Source organism: Euleptes europaea, chromosome 1 (assembly GCF_029931775.1).
Source record: "Euleptes europaea isolate rEulEur1 chromosome 1, rEulEur1.hap1, whole genome shotgun sequence".
In the NCBI taxonomy this organism is placed as follows: domain Eukaryota; kingdom Metazoa; phylum Chordata; class Lepidosauria; order Squamata; family Sphaerodactylidae; genus Euleptes; species Euleptes europaea.
In genome coordinates, this window is record NC_079312.1 from 37,506,659 (window position 1) to 37,527,523 (window position 20,865).

At 42.8% G+C, this 20,865-nt stretch overlaps 1 protein-coding gene across 15 annotated transcripts in view; it reads right to left on the bottom strand.

Annotated features, from left to right (window-relative positions):
* Positions 1–2,990: 2,990 nt before the first annotated feature.
* Positions 2,991–20,865, bottom strand: part of MAGI1 (membrane associated guanylate kinase, WW and PDZ domain containing 1) — a 621,460-nt gene continuing 603,585 nt past the window's right edge. For 10 of the 15 annotated variants that reach the window (XM_056867137.1, XM_056867145.1, XM_056867144.1 and 7 more), the window contains 5 exons: positions 14,876–14,966; positions 14,675–14,735; positions 13,711–13,857; positions 8,145–8,287; positions 2,991–3,910 (listed from right to left, as the gene is read on the bottom strand). In XM_056867137.1, the coding sequence (XP_056723115.1) occupies positions 3,154–3,910; positions 8,145–8,287; positions 13,711–13,857; positions 14,675–14,735; positions 14,876–14,966 (1,199 nt within the window). In that variant the 3' untranslated portion in view covers positions 2,991–3,153. Of the gene's footprint in view, positions 3,911–5,381; positions 5,475–7,867; positions 8,288–13,710; positions 13,858–14,674; positions 14,736–14,875; positions 14,967–20,865 lie in introns of those variants that run through there. The other 5 variants (XM_056867148.1, XM_056867146.1, XM_056867142.1 and 2 more) reach the window with 2 other exon arrangements.

The window sequence follows — 20,865 nt, forward strand, 5'->3', positions numbered from 1 at the left end:
ATGAGTATGGAGAACGTGGCAGAATTGATGCATTTCAGTGGACCTAGCCTTTTCCTGTGACTCCAGTACCACAAAACGTTCTCATTAGCGCAACTAGCTGAATGACAAAGATTATTAGTAGTCCAGAATGTTTGGTAATCTCACTCTTTACCAGATCAATTTATAACAGCAAAAAGATTGAACCCAAGATAAATTCAGGAGGTACTTAGCAAAATGTTCTTATTCTTTTGAGCACCACCCTGATGTGAGTAGCTCAGCATGTTGGTTGGTGCTGTTCTCTTCCCCCAATACACTCAGACAGCAGCTCTGACATACTCTCTGAAAATACACTTTTTACAGTTTGGGTAGCTGCAAAAGCAGTTTGAGAAAGGAAAAGAATGAAGGTCAGACTGGGTGCATGTCTGGATTGATGATGTGACAGGGCTTGAGAAAGTTTTCTTCTTCCATTTGAAAGAAAAGGATAATCATTTTGACCCTTCCCGCATCCTGTAAATAACCAGAAGTTTTCTAATTTGTGCTTGTAAAACAGCAGTGGCCAACCTTTTCTTAATTCAGTAAAGAGACTCTTAAACTGAGCTGAGCAATTATTTCTTGGATCTCCACAAACAAGCCATTATGCTTGGGCCCTGAAGGAGATCACAATATCTCACATAGATTTGTCAGTACAACTTCCATCCTGTGTTTTCTGAGCCCAAGATGGCCAAGGAAAAATGGCCGCTGTTAAAGAAATGAAGAAGTCATGGCTGCAAAAGGACACCTAAGTGTGTGAAGTTTGCTGAACCTGAATATCAACAAAGGAAATGTCAAAAAGGAGAGGCAGTAGATCATTCGTCACCAGAGCTGTCCAATGAGATAATTTGTTCACACAGGAATAGGTCTTCCCATGACATACCAGCACACGTACACAAAGAGCTGAGGGGAGGCAAGAACTCGGGCGCCATGAAAATCCTTGTGCCTCCCTGAGAGAACTTGCCTCACGCTTTTGCAAAGAACAGTTTTAGACAGAACAGGACAAAGATGAATGACTTCTGCTTCGTTTCGGACTTAATCTTACCACTACAGTCATATTTATGCTTTGTATGGAAATCTTTATTTGATAATAAAAATAGCATTCACAGACTCTTTCCTTCTGAGTAGCTACATCATATACATTATGTTTTGTCCCAAGGAAAGAATCTTTTACTGGGTAAAGTCCACATCTACTTATAACTAATGTTATGTATAAACCCGATTAAGTCAAATAAAGCTATGAACAATGTAGTATTTATATATGCATAGTGTTGTTGTTTTTTTATAAAAAAAGATTGGCCCACATTACTGCTTTTCATCAACACAGAAAAGAGCATTATGACTATAGCACACTGCAAGAAATGATAACTAAAGAACTGCACACAGATTGCACACAGGTGCCTAGGAGTCACACAGGCAGGCCCTTGCCATGAGGAAAGATAGGCTATTCAAACCAACAAATGCATCGGAGTGACTTCACTAGTCTCCTGTTTAAAACAGCTTTACATACCTGATTCAGTTTACATTAAAATATATTCCCCATGAATCAATTTGTTCCATTTTTTTTCAGAAATATAAACACTTAGCACATTCCTCACAGCTAAATTTTTGTCATAAAATCTCTTTTATACAAGAAAAAAAGGCAACAGTTTGTCATTTTCTTTAACAGGCTCTATTAATTACAATTTAAACTCTGTACACACAATGATTGGCCATCTTTTTTTCTTTTCTTTTTCCTTTACAGTACCATGGCAACAACAGTGATAGACTTGTCATCCTTATTTTGGGTGTGTGTTTATGTGTGTGGAAAATATGGTGAAACAGTATACGTGTACATACCAATGCACTGTAAAAAAAAAAAAGCAGCAATTTTTACTTTTAGTGGTCCAACAGTAACTGTTTTGGCTCAGCTAGGCAGTAATCCATTAAAATCTCATATCAATACTACAGCAGACTTACCATATAAACTTGCCATTGTAAAAAAAAAAAACCACCTTAGAACCTTGTATTGGTGTTATCCATTCTTTACAGTTAAAAGTACAACATAAACCGTATCAGGTGTCAACAGCCTGAAACCCAAGTTTTCCAGTCATTGCTCCTTTTTATTTCATCTCAAGTAAGAGTGATGAGGTAAATGAAAAACAAAACACCCCCCCCCTCAACAGACAGAAGCATAGAGAGGCAGATCCAATTTGGCAAAAAAAAAAAAAGTCTGACAAGTGACCCCTCTGAAAGAAGCATTTGTTCCTCAAGATGCATATTGACCAAGGAACCAAAATTAACATCTGCTTCCTTTCAAAGCAGACAAATGATAGCATTTGGGTCCCAGTTTCATCCATATAGTCCTAAAAGGAGAACAAGAGCCACACCAGTGCCGCCTGTGTGAGACATTGTTTAATGTTGCAGAGATGAACAAACTGGATGGTTTATCCCTTGCATGACACAAGACACAATGGAGACCTGTCCTTGGCCACCTTGCTTCCTTTTAAAGGAGACCCCAAAATACTCACTGTTCATGGAACAAACTATAAATTCCTTAATATCTTGTGCTGTGTGGATTTGTATAAATATCCTTCATCCCAACAGAAGACTCTTCGAAGAGTTAATATTGGCAAGACATTCCTAATTTGTAAAGGGAAAAAAACACCCTCCTTCTACAGTAGTTCTCGGTTTTTAACCAATACACCCCTCCCTTCCTCTGACTCATCCTAGAGAAAATCCTACAAACATCGTAGCAGTGAATCAATTCGAACAAATCAGTGCGATTGGTCATAAAATCTTTTTACCACTGGTGGTTTGCTCTCCAAATAACTAATGAAAGGACAACAAAGCAACAAAAATAACCAATAAAAAGGATGCTAATTATGGTTACTTATTATGGAAGAACATAATTTTTATAATCCTTCAGGTGGAACATTTGGCAAGTATCTTTTAGAAAAAAACGAATACATTGGAAAATACTTTAATGTCGTTATACACTAGGCACAACTGTACATATTCTCATGATCAGATTTTATTTTGATTTTTTGCTCTTGGAGGCATTAGACACGACAAACTAAAATGGATTCAGGTTTGCTACCTTCCTTCTTGTGAACTCTGAATGCTGGGAAAGGCCGCAATAGTATCATAGGCCTATAAAGCCCCTTAGATACTGAGGTCAGTACTGCACTCTTTGTAGGGTCTCCGTCTTTGCTCAAGGGATTGCCTGTTATTTTTACTCGTGTCATATTTTAGAGTGCGTTCTTCCTTCTCCCTGAAGCCGACTTTGTCATCCCTGTTTCTTTTGTCAGGAGACCTCTCTCTCCTCCGTTCTGGGGTCCTCTCTCTCCTCCTGTCGGTTGACTTCGCCCTCCTTTCGGAGGGTGAGCTGTCTCTCTTCCTGTCTGGGGATCTCCTTTGATCCATCAGCCTCTCGAGTGACCGCCTCCTTCTGCTAGGTGAGCCATCCCTCCTGCGGGTTGGAGACCTTTCTCTTCGTCTCTCTGGAGAAAATTCTCTCCTCCTCTCATGCCGTTCCCTTCTCTCTAGAGTATTATCAGCACTCCTTGTCCCTTCCCTCCTCTTTTCAGGAGATTTCCGTTTTTGTCCGTTGATCACCACCACTCTGTCTGACGGCCGGTCTCGCCTCCCTTCTGGTGACTTGTCTTTTTTCCTGCCTGCTATGCTATTGCTGTTTTTAGGAGTTCCGTTCCAAGTGTGGTGTTCATTGGATTGTCTGCCAAACTCTTTGCTGCCTTTTGGGTCCTTAAAATATATCCGCTTGTCTCCATGTTGTGATGATTTGTGAAGATCTGGTGGATAACTGGGCTCCAATGATGAGTGTTGTCGTCTGTCAGATGGCATGTTTTTCATTTCCGATACATTTTGTGTACCTGTGGCTGGGCTGTTCCTGTCATTGCTGCTGGGGTCTGAAAGAAAGAACAACAGAATGTTTGGTACCTGTAGCTTCATTTCAGAGTGTGTCACTAGTCATTCATTCCTCAGATTTCATTAGTGACAAAAACAAACAATGGTTAAGCAGTCAGTAGGAGACTAACTGAAGCTTTTGTTAGTTTCAGTGTAACAGCAAAGGCTGAGAGCTAGAGATTAGTATTGGTGTTTGTCCTCACTAGGCCCCTCTTAGGCCAGACACTGGTCCTCTCAGCATCACGAGTGGGAAACTTAAACTTTTCCAGGTTTAAGAGAGAATATTTTAGATTTAACACCTTCAAATCCTTCTTTTCAATTCCTGTTGAACCTCCAGGGTAAATGCTGCATTACTGGGAAAAAGGTAATCCTTTAAAGCTAAAGAAAAAGGATAAATCTCTTCTCGGGAAAGAAGTCTTTCATAGTTAGTGTTTTTCTTTTGTTCTAAGCAGCACTAAAATAAGTGTTCCTTGGTGTTTTGCTGTAATTTTACACCACAGTGTTTTAGTTCCCCCCTTTTCCAAATAGGGAGCCTACTCCTTAAACCCAATTTGTTTCAGGATATCTAGGGAGTGTGCTGGGTGGAGTGACGATTTTGCTTTTGCCACAATGATTCAACTTAAACACACACAATGGGGGAATGGGTGGCAGAAGGGCATGACCTCATCTTATTAAAGCAATGGAAAGCTATGCATAATGGATCTTTTAAGGATACTTAAATCTTTCTTGCTGCCACAGAGATAGATGTCATATGCTAAAAGATTTCTGAACTGCAAACTGAGAAGAAAAGATTCTGTGCTGGAGTGAACATTAAATTTTGTGTGTAATTTGCAATGGATGATATTACAAAAATGGCAAAACATTGCAATTGGGTTGCTTTGAGAGGAATGTATGGCATTCTTTATTTTGTTTTCCATATGTGTATACATTTAATTTTTTAAAAAATCAACAACTCAAGAGCCCAAAAATCTAATCAGAACAGTGTTTTAAGGTAAATTAAAACAACCTTGATGACAATGGCTAAAGCAACTAAAATTCCTCTCTTTCTCCTCTTGCATGCTAAATAGTCACAAAACGTCTTCCCAGATGCAGCCTCTTTTCTTGACAAACTAGAGTAGCTTTGGGTTTTGTGCAGGCCATTCTTTTGATAATTACTATCTGGAAACCACATACGAGTTTCACGTTATCAACTGGCTTTCAAAAAACTGACAAGATGGAGGACCACATTCTCTTCTTCCGTAGATGCCAAGTTACTTTTGGCTTCTTGTGGCCTGTTGTAAGACTTTGAGAGAGAGAGAGGGAGAAAGAGAGAGGGAGAGAGACCATGTTGCTCAACGTACTTACAATTGAAGGAACTGCAGGGTGCTCAGAATGAATTGCCGTATATACAAAAGGATAGCAAAGCGGAAAGCAATGTGAGAGAATTAGGCCACAGCACAGAAACACCTAAAATTGATTTTAGCTACAAACCGTAGTTTGATTATGGCCCATAAGGTAGAAGCAAGACTCCCCGAGCTTGTCATTTCTCATACATGCAGCGATATTAGGAGGTATCATCGCTGAGGAAGGAAGAGCCCGGCACCAAGAAAAGTAGAAGAAAGAGAAAGAGAAAAGTAGAATGTTTAGATACCCTATAATAAAGAGGAAAGAAAAAACCCCTCCATATTTTATCTTAGAATAAAGAAAAGTTTATTTTTTTTCCAGACAGGATTGTCTAGGCATCACCCAAATATAAGGCTGCAGACACAGCAGTTGTTAAAGCAACGTATTGTAATTCATCATGTACAAAAGGTGATTAGGTAACCCAGACAACTAAAGCATCCATTCTGGGAAGGGGAGGGGAGGAGGAGGGAGCAGAAAGACATAACTGGAACAGTAACACAGAATGTGAGAGGAAAAAACAGTTAACAGTCAACAGTGACGAAAAGAAGCCCACCAAAGACCACAACATTAAAAATAAGTACAAAAATCATTACAAAAATATACAGCCTCGTTAGAGAAGCGCGTTCCAATCAAGTCAGAAAAATATTGGAACCTAACATTATTTTCGAAGCAACTTGTTAGTGACCGCAGTGAGAGTATCGAAGAAGCAAAGCCCCCCCAATGTCACAAAAGCGTATAGCAGCAGTGCAACCCCCCTTTTGCTTGAAAATGGAATCGGTTACATGATTGAAAAGTTACTGGCAGCCAAAAATCAAAAAGAGAAAAACAAACAAATAAGCCACCCCGCCCCACGCCCTGGTGCTGGATATTCACCCTCAGTGCAACAGACATTCTTGGAGATGTGAAGCACTTTTTTTTTTAAACAGGGTATATTTATGATGTTTAGCATATGATACAATACTTTACAGGCAAAGAGAGCATAGGAAAAGACAGAGTAGAAAGAACATTACACAGGTTTAGTTCTGCTGAAAGACGGCCAACTGCACAACAAAAGTGTAAACACAGCAGTGTAAAGTTATTAAATAGTGTAAACTGATTTGTATAGTGGGGTCTGGCCCGAATATTAGGTCCAGTGTGAGGTCTTAAGCATATGAAAAACAAAAATTGAGCAACCTACCCAAAGAAATTCACATTTCTTTATTATCATTACTACTAACAGGGATTGGAATCATGAGCTAACAAGTGTGAGTTTTTTTTAGTGAAGATCCATTGGTCTGGGGTAAATTTACTGTAAGGCCTTCTGTAAATTGTGCCGTCAGAGCTCCCTTATAGCAATACCTTGTGTTCCTTGACAAACACCTTCCCCATAAAACTAAATACACTGCCCCTTCGCCTGTTTACCTCAAAGATTTCTCTGACAAGCTCTGAGAGAACAGTAGAAAGGACCCATTTTTGTGATGACATTCCCTCCCCCAACATGTCGAAGTCAACCTTAGTTGACTTTTCCCAGGTGGTTTTACGTCTTGTGAACTATTCAACATGGGCCCAGGTCAAAACTCCTCATCAACAAGTTCTACATTTTTGAGGACCAGCCGAACTGACAGCTAGCCATAGATGCAGCTATTCAGAAGACCAGTTCAACTTGGTACAAACCTATGGAGAAAAATCAGCTAGTGCCAAATTCAACATGCAAAAACCAATTGTGAGAATATACCCTTAATTATGTCTTTGGGGAAAGCAGCAACAATAGCAGCAGAGTGTGGAATCCCACCAATCTCTCATTTATAGGGGAAACCGAAAAGGAGATTGGTTGGCATCTTTGTTATGTTCCTTATTAGGATAAAATGAGGAACAGAGTTTATTGTTATAACATTATCCCAAATATGGGGAAGCATAAAAGGACATCTTTTTAATTATGTGCTTATAACTCATAACTGGCTGGAAACCAATTATAGTTGGGAAAAGCCCTACATCTAGGGCATACATCTGAATAATTATCTCAAATAAATAAGACATAATAATATTATATACATTACTAAGTCACCCCAACCTCTCTACCTACACAACTCATACAGCGGTGGACAAGAGAGGGATTTTTTGTTGTTTTGTTTTTTCAGTCCTGACCTTGTCTTCCTTGGTAGGCAAGTAACATGTGATCCTCTGTCATAAACACTGGGAACGGCCCTCTGAATTTGCTCATAGCTTACACAGTCATGAATAAACATACATCCTAAAGGGTAAGGGAGGTGGCAGGAGAGGGGGGAGGGTGCAACTATATATATATATTTTGTACTGTGTACTTTTAAAAAATAAATTTATAAATATTTACATAAATATAAGGGGACAGTAAGAGCCCAGACACCATCTTGGAATTCATGCCTATAGATACAGACAACAGCCAAGGACAAAAGCCCAACAGAGTCTACAGCTTCAGAATGGTAACACAGGATTTCTGCATTGATCAGAAGAACAAGAGAACAATTCATCCGCTGAGAAACAGTTTGGCACAGTTCAATAAACATTCCTCGTTTGGTCGGACAGGACAGTAGGGGAATTTGTCTCTTAAGTTTTTGCCCCCTCTGATCACCAAAAAATACTGCTTTGAAGATGATCTTGCCTGTACACTGTGCCCCCAAAAAGAGTCCATAGTAGCAAGCAAAGGATGAAAATGTGTAGAGAAAATTCAGCACAAGCGAGGCAATAAACCATTTGTTGCCAAGGTTGGTAAGACACTGGTGAAAAAGGAGAAAAAAGAGAGAAAAAAAGAATCCCCGCTTCAGATCTTGAGACATATCATTCATGGTGTGATGCCAGGAGCAAGGAAAGGAATGTTTTCATAGTTTGACCCACCATATTCTGGTACAGAACCATCTCCACGTTTGAGAAAGAGGCGAACTTTGCGGCCACCGTTTTTAATCAGTTCTATGGCCCGGGCGTGCTTCATGTTCTTTGTAGTTTCTCCATTGATCTCCAGGATTTCATCACCAATCTATCAGGAAATAAGGAAAGGATCCCTAATTAAAGCAAAATTATGCAGGAAAGTAAAAGTATAACATGATGAAAACATGGCTGGGTAAAGGTAGACTGTGCAAATATGGTTTAGCATTGGACCCTTATTTATTTAAATTATTTATATACCCCCTTTCCTCCTGGCCAACTCAGGAACCAAGACAGGTAAAAACAATATAAAATTCAATAAAACTGTGTACAATCAAGAGTTAAAACAATTAAAGATTAAGACAATAACTATAAAACACAGTGAAACTGCCTTAACACACCACTCTAAAAATACCATATGCCCAGCAACCAAATATTCCCCTTTTGGCATATTTAGACTATCCCCAAAGCTCTCCTTCTATTTTACAACCTCGTCAGAAAGCCAGGAGGGTAGGAGCCCCCCTGACATCTTCTGGAAGGCTGTTCCACAAGCTTTGTAGCCAAAGGCAAATTTTCAGGCTACTTTCAAATACATATCCAGCACAATCATTCATGCCAGAACAGAATTAAAACTCATTCAAATGTTCAGGTTGGCACATCACAAAATCGCTGTACCACCTCAAAATGCTTGTTTGGAAGGCTTCCCATGACAAATCTCCATGGCTGTGGAAAGCTAACATCAGGGCAAAGACCAAATCAAGTTGTGACTGCACAGTCTCCAATAGCCCCATTTGAACCTGTTGTTTCCAAGCATGTGCTTTTTGAGCCCTAGTGAAAACATCCAAAATATGTTACCATTTACACCAAATTAATGTAAATTGAAAAACCACAATCCAGAAAGATTAGGACTATATGAAACACTTCACCTATCCATGAACATTCATCATCCACAGTGACTTAAGCAGGGTTTCATTACAGGTTGGTTATTCCTTATCCAGACATCCAATATTGGTACTGAGCCGAAAACCAGCCATTTTGAGCCAGCAAGCAGGCATTACTCAAAGACCCTCCGCAGTTCAATGTACACAAAATTATTTAAAATACTGTTTAAAATTACATTCAGGCTATGTGTATATATAAAACATATATAAACATAAATGAATTCTGTGTATAGACTTAGGTCCCATTCTCAAGATATCTCATTATGTATATGCAAAAATTCCAAAATATTCCAAAATATGGAAAGATCTGAAATACAGACCATTTCTGGTCCAAAGCAGCCCGGATAAGGGATACTCAACCTGTATTATAACACAGTGCTCAGAGTCCTGTTCAAATGCTGACAGAAAACCCTGCTGTCTCTGAGAAATGCTTTATTACATTGCTTTGTGCCTGAAAAACCAACCCCAGAGCTCATTTTGAACAGCACAGGTGTGTGGTATTAAAACATTTCTCAAGGCCTTCTCCAGGAAATTGCACTTCTGCCCTCACAGTTTCTAATATCCCATTTCTAAGCATAGAAAACTTTCTTAAATTCTATCGTCTGGTTATATGATATGTTTTCTTTCCTCTTCCAGCTTCATCTGTTATTTTTTAAACCCATGTTTCCTCCCTGAGGCAGAAGCATATTACCACAAAGTCTATCAACTGTCTACAGTTCTGGCCACCCCACCTCAAAAAGCATACCAGAGAAGTGGAAATGGTGTTGAAAAGGGTAACCAAAATTATCAAGGTGGTTTTCCTTTGAGGAAAACCTACAGAGTTGAGTGCTTTTCAATTTAGGGAAAGGACAACTGGGAGGGGGGAACATGATCAAGGTTTATCATCTAAGCATGGTGGGAGAAATTGAATAGATGTGAATGGATGCAAAAAAGTCCAAAGCTGTTCAACACATATTTAAATACATATTTAAACACATATTTAAAATATAAGCTGATCAACACATATTTAAATTATAAGAACACTGAATGTGAGAAGTATGAATAAAGATAAGCTTGAAATCGTCAAACGAGAAACAGAATGTTTAAACACTGCAATCCTGGAAGTGCGTGAACTAAAGTGGACTGCCCTGGCCATTTTCAGTCAGATTATTACAAAGGCCAAAAACGCATGGTCCCTTAACCCACTGTGTTCCCTGTTTCAGCCAGGATCAAATTGACCCGGGCTGGGAGGAAACTCTACACATTACCTTGAAAAGCAGGGATGAAACTGTGTGCAAATCCATCCATGTAAACAGAAAGTGCAAGAGACGTGCACAGTTCCTGTTTAGCTTGCAACACCCCAGCCCCGTGGTGACTGGTCATTTCCCGGGGCAGGGAAGGCCCTCATTGGTCAATTTGAAACGACCAATCACCAGGGGCGTGGGGTGTGTGCCAAACTAAACAGGAACTTCATGTCTCCCGCACTTTCTGTTTACATGGATCAACTGGCACAGTTTCGTCCCTGCTTTTCAAGGTAATGCGTACAGTTTCCCACCCAGCCCAGGTAAATTTGATCCTGGCTGAAAAGGGGAATAAAGTGGGTTAAGGGACCATGCGTTTTTGGCCAAAGTGTTTTACTCGTGAAATGACAAACAGAAGAAATGGAATTGCTCTAACAGAGAGGCGAGATGTGGCACAAGCTATCAGGGGTTATAATGCAAAGTATGATTGAATAATATCAATCAAACTTCATGAAAAGCTTATCAACATAACCATCACTCAGAGTTTATGCTCCAACTACAGATGCCAAAGAGGAAGAAATTGAAAGCTTTTATGCAAGTGTCCAGGAAGAAACTGATCACACACCTAAACAAGATGTGCTGATAATCATAGGTGACTGGAACATAAAACTGGGAAACAAAATAGAACCCAACACTGTTGGAAGATTTAGGCTAGGAGCACAAAATGAAGCAGGAGAGCTACTCACAGAATTCTGTGCAGACAACAAGATGTTGCTAACACGTTTCAGGTAACTGAAGAAATGACTGTATACATGGACATCACTGATTGGCCAGTGTAGTAGTAGTAGTAGAAGAAGAGTTGGTTTTTATACCCTGCTTTTCTCAGCCTTTAAGGAGTCTACAAGCAGCTCACAATCGCCTTCCCTCCCCCTCCCCACAACAGATACCTTGTGAGGTAGGTGGGGTTCAGAGAGTTCTGAGAGAATTGTGACTAGCCCAAGGTCAGCCAGCAGGCTTCATGTGGAGGAGTGGGGAAACAAACCCGGTTCTCCAGATTGGAGTCTGCTGCTCTTAACCATTACAGCACGCTGGCTCTTGGAAGCATAAGATGGAAGCATAATCAGAAGCCCAAGATGGAGAAGCGCTATTCTCTCAGCTAAAACAATTCCAGGAGCTGACTGGTTTCCAATTGGCTACGGTATCAGACAAGGATGTATTTTATTTCCCTATCTCTTCAATCTATATGCAGAACACATAATAAGGAAAACTGGTTTAGATTTAGATAAAGGTGGCATAAATATTTGTGGAAGGAACATTAACACTTTGAGATATGCGGATGGCATCACATTACTGGCAGAAAAGAGCGAAGACTTGAAATGACTACTGCAAAGGTTAAAGCAAAAAGTGCCAAAGCAGGATTATAGCTAAACATCAAGAAGATGAAAGAAATGACTACTGAGGAATTATAAAACTTTAAGGCTGATGATGAAGAAACTGAAATTATGAAAGATTTTCTACTCCTTGGCTTCATCATCAACCAAAATGGAGACTGTGACCAAGAAACCAGAAAGTGATTGAGACTAGGAAGGGCAGCCCTGAAGGAGCTAGAAAGATTATTAAGTGTAAGGATGTGTCTCTGGTGACCAAGAGCAAGATAATCATACTACAGTATTCCCTAATTAGTATCTATGAGTGTGAAAGTTGGACAATGAAGTAAGCTGACCGGAAGAGAATTTCTTAATTTGAAATGCGGTGTTGGAGAAGAGTTTTACATGATACCATGGGCCACCAAAAAGACAAATAAGTGGGTTGAAATCAAGCCTGAACTCTCCCTAGAAGCTAAAATGACTAAACTGAGGCTTTTGCATTTTGATAACACTATTAGAAGACAAAACTCACTGGAAAAAAACAATACCACTAGGAAAAGTTGAAGGCAACAGGAAGACTCAACATGAGATGGATTGACATAATAAAGGAAGCCACAGCCCTCAGCTTGCAAACCCTGAAGAAAGCTGTTAAGGATAGGACATTTTGCAGGAAATTAATTTGTAGTGTAGCTGAAAACAACTTGATGGCACTTGACATACATACACACACGCCAATAAAAAAGACTCCAGTATAAAACATCAGCCAGCAATTTTACCAAAGGACCTCTTAAAAGAATGGTCTTACAAGTATTCCTAAAAACTGTCAATGTGGGAGACCCTGACCTCTCTTGGCATTCCATTCCACAAGGCTGGGGTGACCACTGAGTAGGCCCAAGACTGAGCTGAGGCTATTCTGACCACCTTTTGGGAAGGGGGTAACAAGAAGCTGCTAACCAGAGAAGTGTAGCTGGCACAGGTCATGAAAGGCTTTAAAACATATGAACCAATGCCTAGAATTGAGTCTGGAAACAAACATGCTGTCTCAACATTGGCATAACGTATGTAAAGACAAGCAGCCACATTTTGCACCATTGTGTAATGCTGTACTAGATGAAACTTTTGTCTGGCCCAGCAGGGCTATTCTTATGTTTCTAAAACAACACCACTTGAAAAATCACAGTTAGAAAATCACAGTCTATAAAATGACCTTAAATCCATACCATACGTATTAATTTAACACCATTTAGTGTGCAAAGACCTATACAACTAGGGGTACCAGCATCCAGGTACTAGCTGGAGATCTCCTGCTATTACAACGGATCTCCAGCCAATAGAGATCAATTCACCTGGAGAAAATGGCCGCTTTGGCAACTGGATTCTATGGCATTGAAGTCCCTCCTCTCCCCTCCCCAAACCCCACCCTACACAGGCTCCACCCCACAAGCCTCCCACCGTAGTGAAGAGGAACCTGGCAACCCTATATACAACCCTTAACTCACAACTATAATCACTGCAACAAGATTACGAAATTAGGCCACTAGTATTCCCCAACCAATCACAGGACAGATATGACACTGATTAGGCTCAAGACCATTACAGACTAGATTCCGTTGTGAAGTCCTTCATTGCAAAAGGGCTTCAGAGGTCCTCCACAGGTCACATGACAAGTTGCTCTCAAAATTCAGGGGAATTCTGGGAGTGGCTAATGATTGTGCACTTAAGTGGCTGGTTTCGAAGCCCACAGTCCTTCACTTCTAAGAACAGCACTTCATTCACTGCGTCCTGTTAATATGATTTGGAACCTATTAAGAAACACCCAACGGCTGATATGTAGAATGAGCAACACAGGGTGCTTAACTCTCGTGGCATTAGCTAACTACTTAAGCAAGAATCATCCATCCCTTGAACCAAGCATGAGTAGGAAACTGCAGAGAGATACTGGCTTCAACATCACATAATATTCTTTAAAATGATATATATTAAAATTATATCTCAGGCCAGACATACCCTCATTTTCCCACATCTCTCAGCAGGACCATCCTCTGCTAACCGCAACACGTAGAGATCCATGTTATATTCTCGGCCACCTCGCAGGCTGAAGCCAAAACCTTTGGCTCCTCTTTCAAGTTCAACTGTGTAAAAATCCTGGTCCGGCTGGAGTAGGGTGGGGAAAACAAGAAGAGACATTTGCAGCCAACATCTTTCAACCTTCAAAACTGTTTTCTAAAAATTAATACGAGCCATACATAAATCAGGGTTATTTTTATCCCTCCGCTTGTTCTTAAAGAACCCTAGTTAAGAGGAACTGATAATGATCGACTTGGAAGACATTATTTAGGATTGAAAGTCTTCATTTTGCCAGACTAACAGATAATGTACGGTTATATATTCCTGTTTTATATTTATTCCCATGTTATTTATTGACATAAAGGATAACTAACAAAAACACAGAAAATGTCCTCAGCCTTTATCCTTTCCTCTAGTAAGCTAGCATGCAACAGAAAGGAAACACTCTTGTTTCTATGGCAATTGCCAGCAGGAGAGGCCACAGATGTGTGAGGCATTGACAGGCAATGTAACAGGAACAAGGACACCTACAGCACGGATAGCTGGAGAGACACTTGGCAGAATACTTTACTATCCTGCTATCTTACCTTCTCAGTGAACAGTTTGGAACACAATTTACTTCCAGGGCTAGCTTGAAACAATACATGCCTTTAAATGCACCATAAATATTTTTTTCCACAAAATATTAACTGCTTTTGATTTTACTGATACAGTTGTCTACAAGAAAGCGTCTTTCCAACTGGAGCATCTCCGTGAGCTACTCATTGTTCTCCATTTCTCAAACAAATGGGGAAGAAGGAGCAGAGCCCCCACTGCACACATTTCCTCCTGGGAAGCAAGTTGTAATCCATGAGCTAAAATGGCAGGCAGCAAAAATGGAGCACATTTGAAAAGAATTCCTTACCTGTGAAGCTGGGGGCGGCTTGAAATCGAACTGGGACTCCTGCTTTGGTTTTGTGTTGTTCCTGTTCAGTTTGGAAAGGGGTGGGGGAGGGAGGACAAGAAGCAGGAGGGGAAAAACACGTTCAGTTTTATTTGAAGTTGCTGGGAAGTAACAGGAGACACCCCACATTAACACTCATTCAGAAAAACAACACAAGCTGACCTGGTCTCCTGTGGCATTTGCTGAGGAGTATGCGTGGTTGTAATCGTTGCAATTTTTTCTGCATTGGTCAACAAAGTAGCATTGGAGGATTCTGCAAAATAAAACGATACTCTTCGTGAGGCAGACTGTTCCTGTAATCACGGTTCTCCTGCAGCTTCCCCTGGGGTGAAGCATTCCCGTTCAAAGGTATCAAATACATTTTTAAACAACAGAACACTCAAGAGGGCTTTGATCTAGCCCACAATTTGGAAAGCCAATATCTGTCAGGGGGCCATATAAGTAGTTAAGTATTTATGTAATGTTGCACTAGTACAGTGATTGCCTACAAAACTTTATCAAAACTTATGAAATAACATGTCTATGAAAGTTAATAATACTAGCATTTCTCCTCTTCCCATAGTAGCTGTCAAGACACAGTTGCATGGAACAACAATTGTAGATGTCTGGATTGTATGTTATTTCTTTAGGCCTTTATTGTTTAGGGTTTCCTTAATTTGCTTCCTTGCTCTCCATCCCTATCCTCTTTACAACACAATCTGCTTCACAGCTACTTTCATTATTCTTTTAAAAAGAAAAGAAACTTGAAACCTTAGAATGCAGGGGAAAACTTGAGGTAATACAACCGATCAAAGAAATTTTACCTTTTATTTGCAGCACTATACATTGATATACAATGTAAGTAGAAATGGCAAACATTTATTTTTTAAAATTAAGATTCAACTCCTAATGAGGTCTGAGGCAAAGGTTCACTAATTTTGACATTAGCTTCTACAGTGGAACATTTAGTGGTTGATAGTGTCGTCAAATTACAGCTGATTTATGGCGACCCCATAGGCTTTTCAAGGCAAGAGATGTGGAAGTTGTTTACCATTGCCTGCCTCTGGGCTGAGAGAGTTCTGAGAGAACTGTGGCTGGAGCAAGATCCCCCAGCAGGCTTCATGTGGATGACTGGGGAATCAAACCAGGTTCTCCAGATTGGAGTCCACTGCTCTTAACCACTACACCACGCTGGGTCTCAAACATTTAGTCAAATAAATTATTGCAAAAATGTGCATCTTGTTGAACGATGTCAACATTGCTCATCATGCTTTCATCTTCCAGGTGGCAGCTGTTTTAAAATGCTGTTTTACTTTTGGATTCAAACTCTGTCTTCATTTGTCCTCACTGCCCATTCATCTTGACTGGCCATGGTGGACCCTTTACTTTTTTAAAAATAGGTTTCTGTGACCTTGCCTGATGTAATAATATGATGCCATTAACAAAAACACATAGAGTCATTGTAGTTAATCTGATTAATAGTGAACAGGGCAAATGAGTCAAGGGCAGTGAGGGCAAAGAGATATTGCACCGAAATAATACAAATATTTTACAATGTGAGGCAAAAAAATCACTAAACGCAGAAGACTCTTCTCCACATTAATTACAATCAGCATGATCAAGGAAAGCAATTTTGGCTGGACTCCTGATCTTTAATCTCTTTAGTCAAAAATATATATTTATTTAAAATGTTTCTATTTAAAATGTTCCATAAGCTGACTTATGGAGACCCCGTGGGGCTTTCAAGGCAAGAAATGCTTAGAAGTGGTTTGCCATTGCCTGCCTCCACGTCACCACCCTGGTATTCCTTCATGGCCTCCATCCCATGTACTGACCAGGGCCAACCCTGCTTAGCTTCCAAGATCTGATGAGATTGGGCTAGCTTGGGCTATCCAGGTCAGGACTTCTGTCTCATACTGTCAGTTAAAAACTTAAGAGCTGGCTTACAATGAGAGACCATATAATTATGAGTGCTGGCCTAGGACAAATAGAGTTTGGGGAGGGAGCTCAGCAGCAATGTGATCCCACAGAGTTCCCCCACTAAAGCTCCTATAGTCTCCAGAAAAGTGATCCCTGTAGTCTGGAGATCAGCTGTAATTCTGGGAGATCTCCATGTCCCACCTGGAGCCTGGCAACCCTAATCAGAATTTCCAGGATTCTTGTCCAAAAACCACAGTGTCATCTCATGCTATGCTGCAATGATTTGGTCACAACTGCAAGCCACAGTTTGTCCAAACTGTAGTTTGTTGATATGTCTCAAACACGTCTTGCTGTGAATGAGCCATCATAAATATTGCACAAAAGACTGGACCTCACATTAGCGCTCATTTAATGATGTTATTATCCCTCATCATATATTCTATAAAGGAGACAACAAAGGGGAGAGAGAAAGGTGGAAGTAGAGATAGTATGTGTTCATTCTTGTAACTTGCATTTAAGATTAGTTTTAGTCAGAGAGAAGTTATGCCAAGAGACATCATGGAAAAGGTACGTTTTAGGAGGGATTTTAAGGAACTGAGAGAAATGGCAGCATACAGCAGCATGAAAACTGTGAGGCAGTTTCAGGCAAACAGGCAGAAAAAGAGAAAGGGCAAAGTCATTTGAGAGAGAAGGATTTTTTGGATGGCTGAGGGTGGTGGAGCTGAAGGAAGAGAGGTCAAAGGCACAGAGGACAAAGAGGTGAATGTAATGGAGGCCTTTGATGGAAAGAAAGATGCCTGAGGGAACCCCAGCAGAGAGGGAAAGCAGAAGAAAAGCTTAACCTACAGAAACAATAAGCGAGTGATTTAATAGGTAGGAAGAGAAGCAGCGGAGAACAGAGTTATGAAAACCTAGGGTGCGAAGGGACTCAAGCATGAGAGAGTGATCAGTTTATCAAAGATGGCAGAGAGGTCCAAGAGGGCAAGGACAAAAAAGAGAACTGTGAGGGTCTCTGTCTTTGTGTCTCTGCTTTCCATCACCTGCTGTGTTATCAGTGAACTCGTAAAAGCAGTTCACACCTTCTGGTCTCAGGCGCCAGGCCTGATGGCCCATGTATCTTCCCCCCCCGCTGTTCTTCCTGCCAGTACTCCCCCAGGCCGATGCGGCCTTGGAAGTGTGATAGCCGCCCAGACTTCCTGGGATCTGTCTGATGTTTTGTATTATGCCAAGCTTGTAACTTCCCATAACAATAAGTGTGAACCCCAGTGCCCCAGTGCCCTGGAGTCAATATATTCTGTAAACCCGTATAGCCCCTCACTTGCAACTTTCTACCTGTGCCTGTCTCATCTCCTGAAGGCTTCAATAAATCGATTGTTTCTGTATCAACGTCTGAGCAACTGATTTGGAGAAGCAAACTCAGAGAGGGGGATCTCTCACATTAAGTTGCAAGTCCTTGCCTCTCGGACTGCAGCTGTACCGCTTTGGACAGAATGTCAGCCGACGAGGACACCACCCCTAACCCCGATGCCCCCAAGGAACCGGACGAGCCGGAGAAGCCGGACCCTAAAGAGGAGGGAGCCAAGCCAAAGAAACCGAAGGGTCGCGCCCCCGACCAAGATCGGGACGGACGTCCCCGGGGGCTCACTTATTGGCTGGACTCTCCCAAGGGCTGGTCGCTCTCGCGGACTGCGGCGAAGGATCGCCGGTTGGCCTTCCCCAGCACGGGACTCGAAGGGGACCCGGCCCGCAAAGAGGCCCTCATGGAGGAAGAACGAAAACAGTGGCAGGAAGACCGCCGGGCTATGCAGGAGCAGATGGAGATCATGCAACGCGTAATGGGTGAGATGGCCACGACCCTAGATGCGCTGAAATTGCAACCTCCAGCCGGTGCTCCCCCAGACGGGGCGCCAGTAGTTCCGCCCGCAACCCCTGCCCCCCCGGCCCGTCGGGACCTGAAAGTCACGTATGACGGGTCGGGAGACCAGTTGACCTTTTTTATGGTCCAAGTAGACATTTTTATGCGGGAACAAGGCCGAACCTTCGTTTCTGAGGAGTCCCGGGTGCAGTACGTGGCTTCCTTACTGCAAGGGGAGGCGGCTGCCTGGATGGTGTTGCAGTATGAACTCCGCTCGCCGGTGCTGCGAACCCTGGACGAGTTCATGGTAGCACTCCGAAACCGTTTTGAGGACCCGACTCTAGGTGAGCGGGCTAAAGCCTCCCTGATGCAACTGCGCCAAGGGACTAAGTCGGTGGCGCAGTATGCAAGTGAGTTCCAGTCACTGGCTAGCCGAATTCTGGACTGGAGTGAGGCTACCTTGGTACAATGTTTCAGGGAGGGTCTCAACCCAGACCTCCAACATTGGGCCTTCATGCAAGGGAACCCCCCGGATGTGGAAGGTTGGGTTCGCCATGCTGCTGACATCGAGAATCGCAAACAACTCCTGAACTTGTCCAAGCAACGGATTGGGCGAGACCCCAGGCCCCGGGGTGACCGTGGCCGGGAACTCCGGCAAGGGGGTGGCGGGGTTCTCTCGGCCGCGGAACGCCGCAAGCGGTTCGAGGCCGGCGTCTGCCTGATCTGCGGGGGAAAGGGTCACTTTGCATCGCAATGCCCCTCTCGCTCAGGCCGTCCGACCCCTCCCCGCCAAACCCAGGCCGAGCCGACGAAACCGGCCGCCGACAGCCAGCCTCGCCGCAGAAGTGGACCACTGAGCCGGCGCTCCGGCGCACCCTCCGCTCTCCACGCACGTCCCCAGGATGGGGCATCCGACTCTACGGTCCCATCGGGGTCCCGGATTACAAATACCGTCTTTGATTCGGACGGCTCCCCGGAGGCCACTACCCCGTCCCCCTCTTCCAGCGAGGAGGAAGAGTGGGAACAGCCGGCAAAAAACGCCGTCGGTCTGCTGTAGAGGGGGCTCCGCAGCAGACCGTCCCTATCGTTGTGCAAGGAGCTCCACCGATGGTAAGCGCCCAAGAGGACAATGTATTTGTGCGTGTCCATCTCTCCCTACCCAAAGGGGGTCCCCCATTAGAGGTCCCCGCGTTGGTCGACTCGGGGTGTGCCCGCACCATGATAAATGAGGAAACTGCCAAGAAGTTGGGTGTCCGGCGCAAGCGGCTTCCGGGACCCCTCCGTTTTTCCCAAATGGACGGGAGTGACTTTAAACGGGGCCCGGTGACCCACAGAACTGCAGCCGTGATTATGTCCGTGGGGGAACATTGGGAACGGTTGTATTTCACTATCGCCCCTATTGTAACCCCTGTGGTGTTAGGGATGAACTGGTTAAGGGGGCACAATCCCTCCATTGATTGGGTTAAACGGGTGCTTTCCTTCCCCGAAAACCCCTGTGGGTTGCATGACAAGGAACGGGTACTCAGGACTCCAGCCGCCGCACTGGTAGGGTCCCCCGCCCCAGTCTCTCCTCAATTACCCTCTGAGTACTCGCAATTTACTGATGTTTTTGATGTTAGAGAGTGCGACGAACTGCCTCCCCACAGAGAAACGGACTGTGCCATCGAGATTGTAGGGGAAGGCAAACTGTCTAAGGGAAAGGTTTACCCCATGAGCCCTAGTGAAAAGACAGTGTTGCGAGACTATCTGGATGTCAATCTGGCGAGGGGTTTCATACGCCCCTCCAAGGCTCCTTATTCAGCCCCAGCTTTCTTTGTAAAGAAAAAGACGGGAGATTTAAGACTGTGTATTGACTTTCGCAGACTGAACGCAGTCACCCAGTCTAATGCTTACCCCCTCCCTCTTATTCCTGACCTTCTAGCACAATTAAAGGAGGGCCGAATCTTCACCAAACTGGACTTGGTAGAAGCCTACCACCGCATTCGCATCAAAGAAGGAGATGAACCCAAAACGGCCTTTTCCAGTTGTTTTGGGATGTTTGAGTACCTAGTCATGCCGTTCGGACTTTCGGGGGCTCCGAGTGTCTTTATGCAATTAATTAATGAGGTTTTGCATGATTTACTGTTTCGGGGGGTGGTGGTATTTCTCGATGACATCCTTATTTACTCTGAAACCATGGAAGACCATGTGCGCCTAGTGCGAGAGGTGCTCCAGCGGCTGCGGGAGCACAAACTGTATGCTAAGGTGTCCAAATGTGAATTCCACCAACCCTCCATTACATTTCTGGGGTATGTGATCTCCCACCAAGGGTTGGAAATGGACCCCGCCAAGGTCCAGGCAGTGCGGGACTGGGAACCCCCCACTACCCGCCGCCAACTTCAGCAGTTTTTGGGGTTTG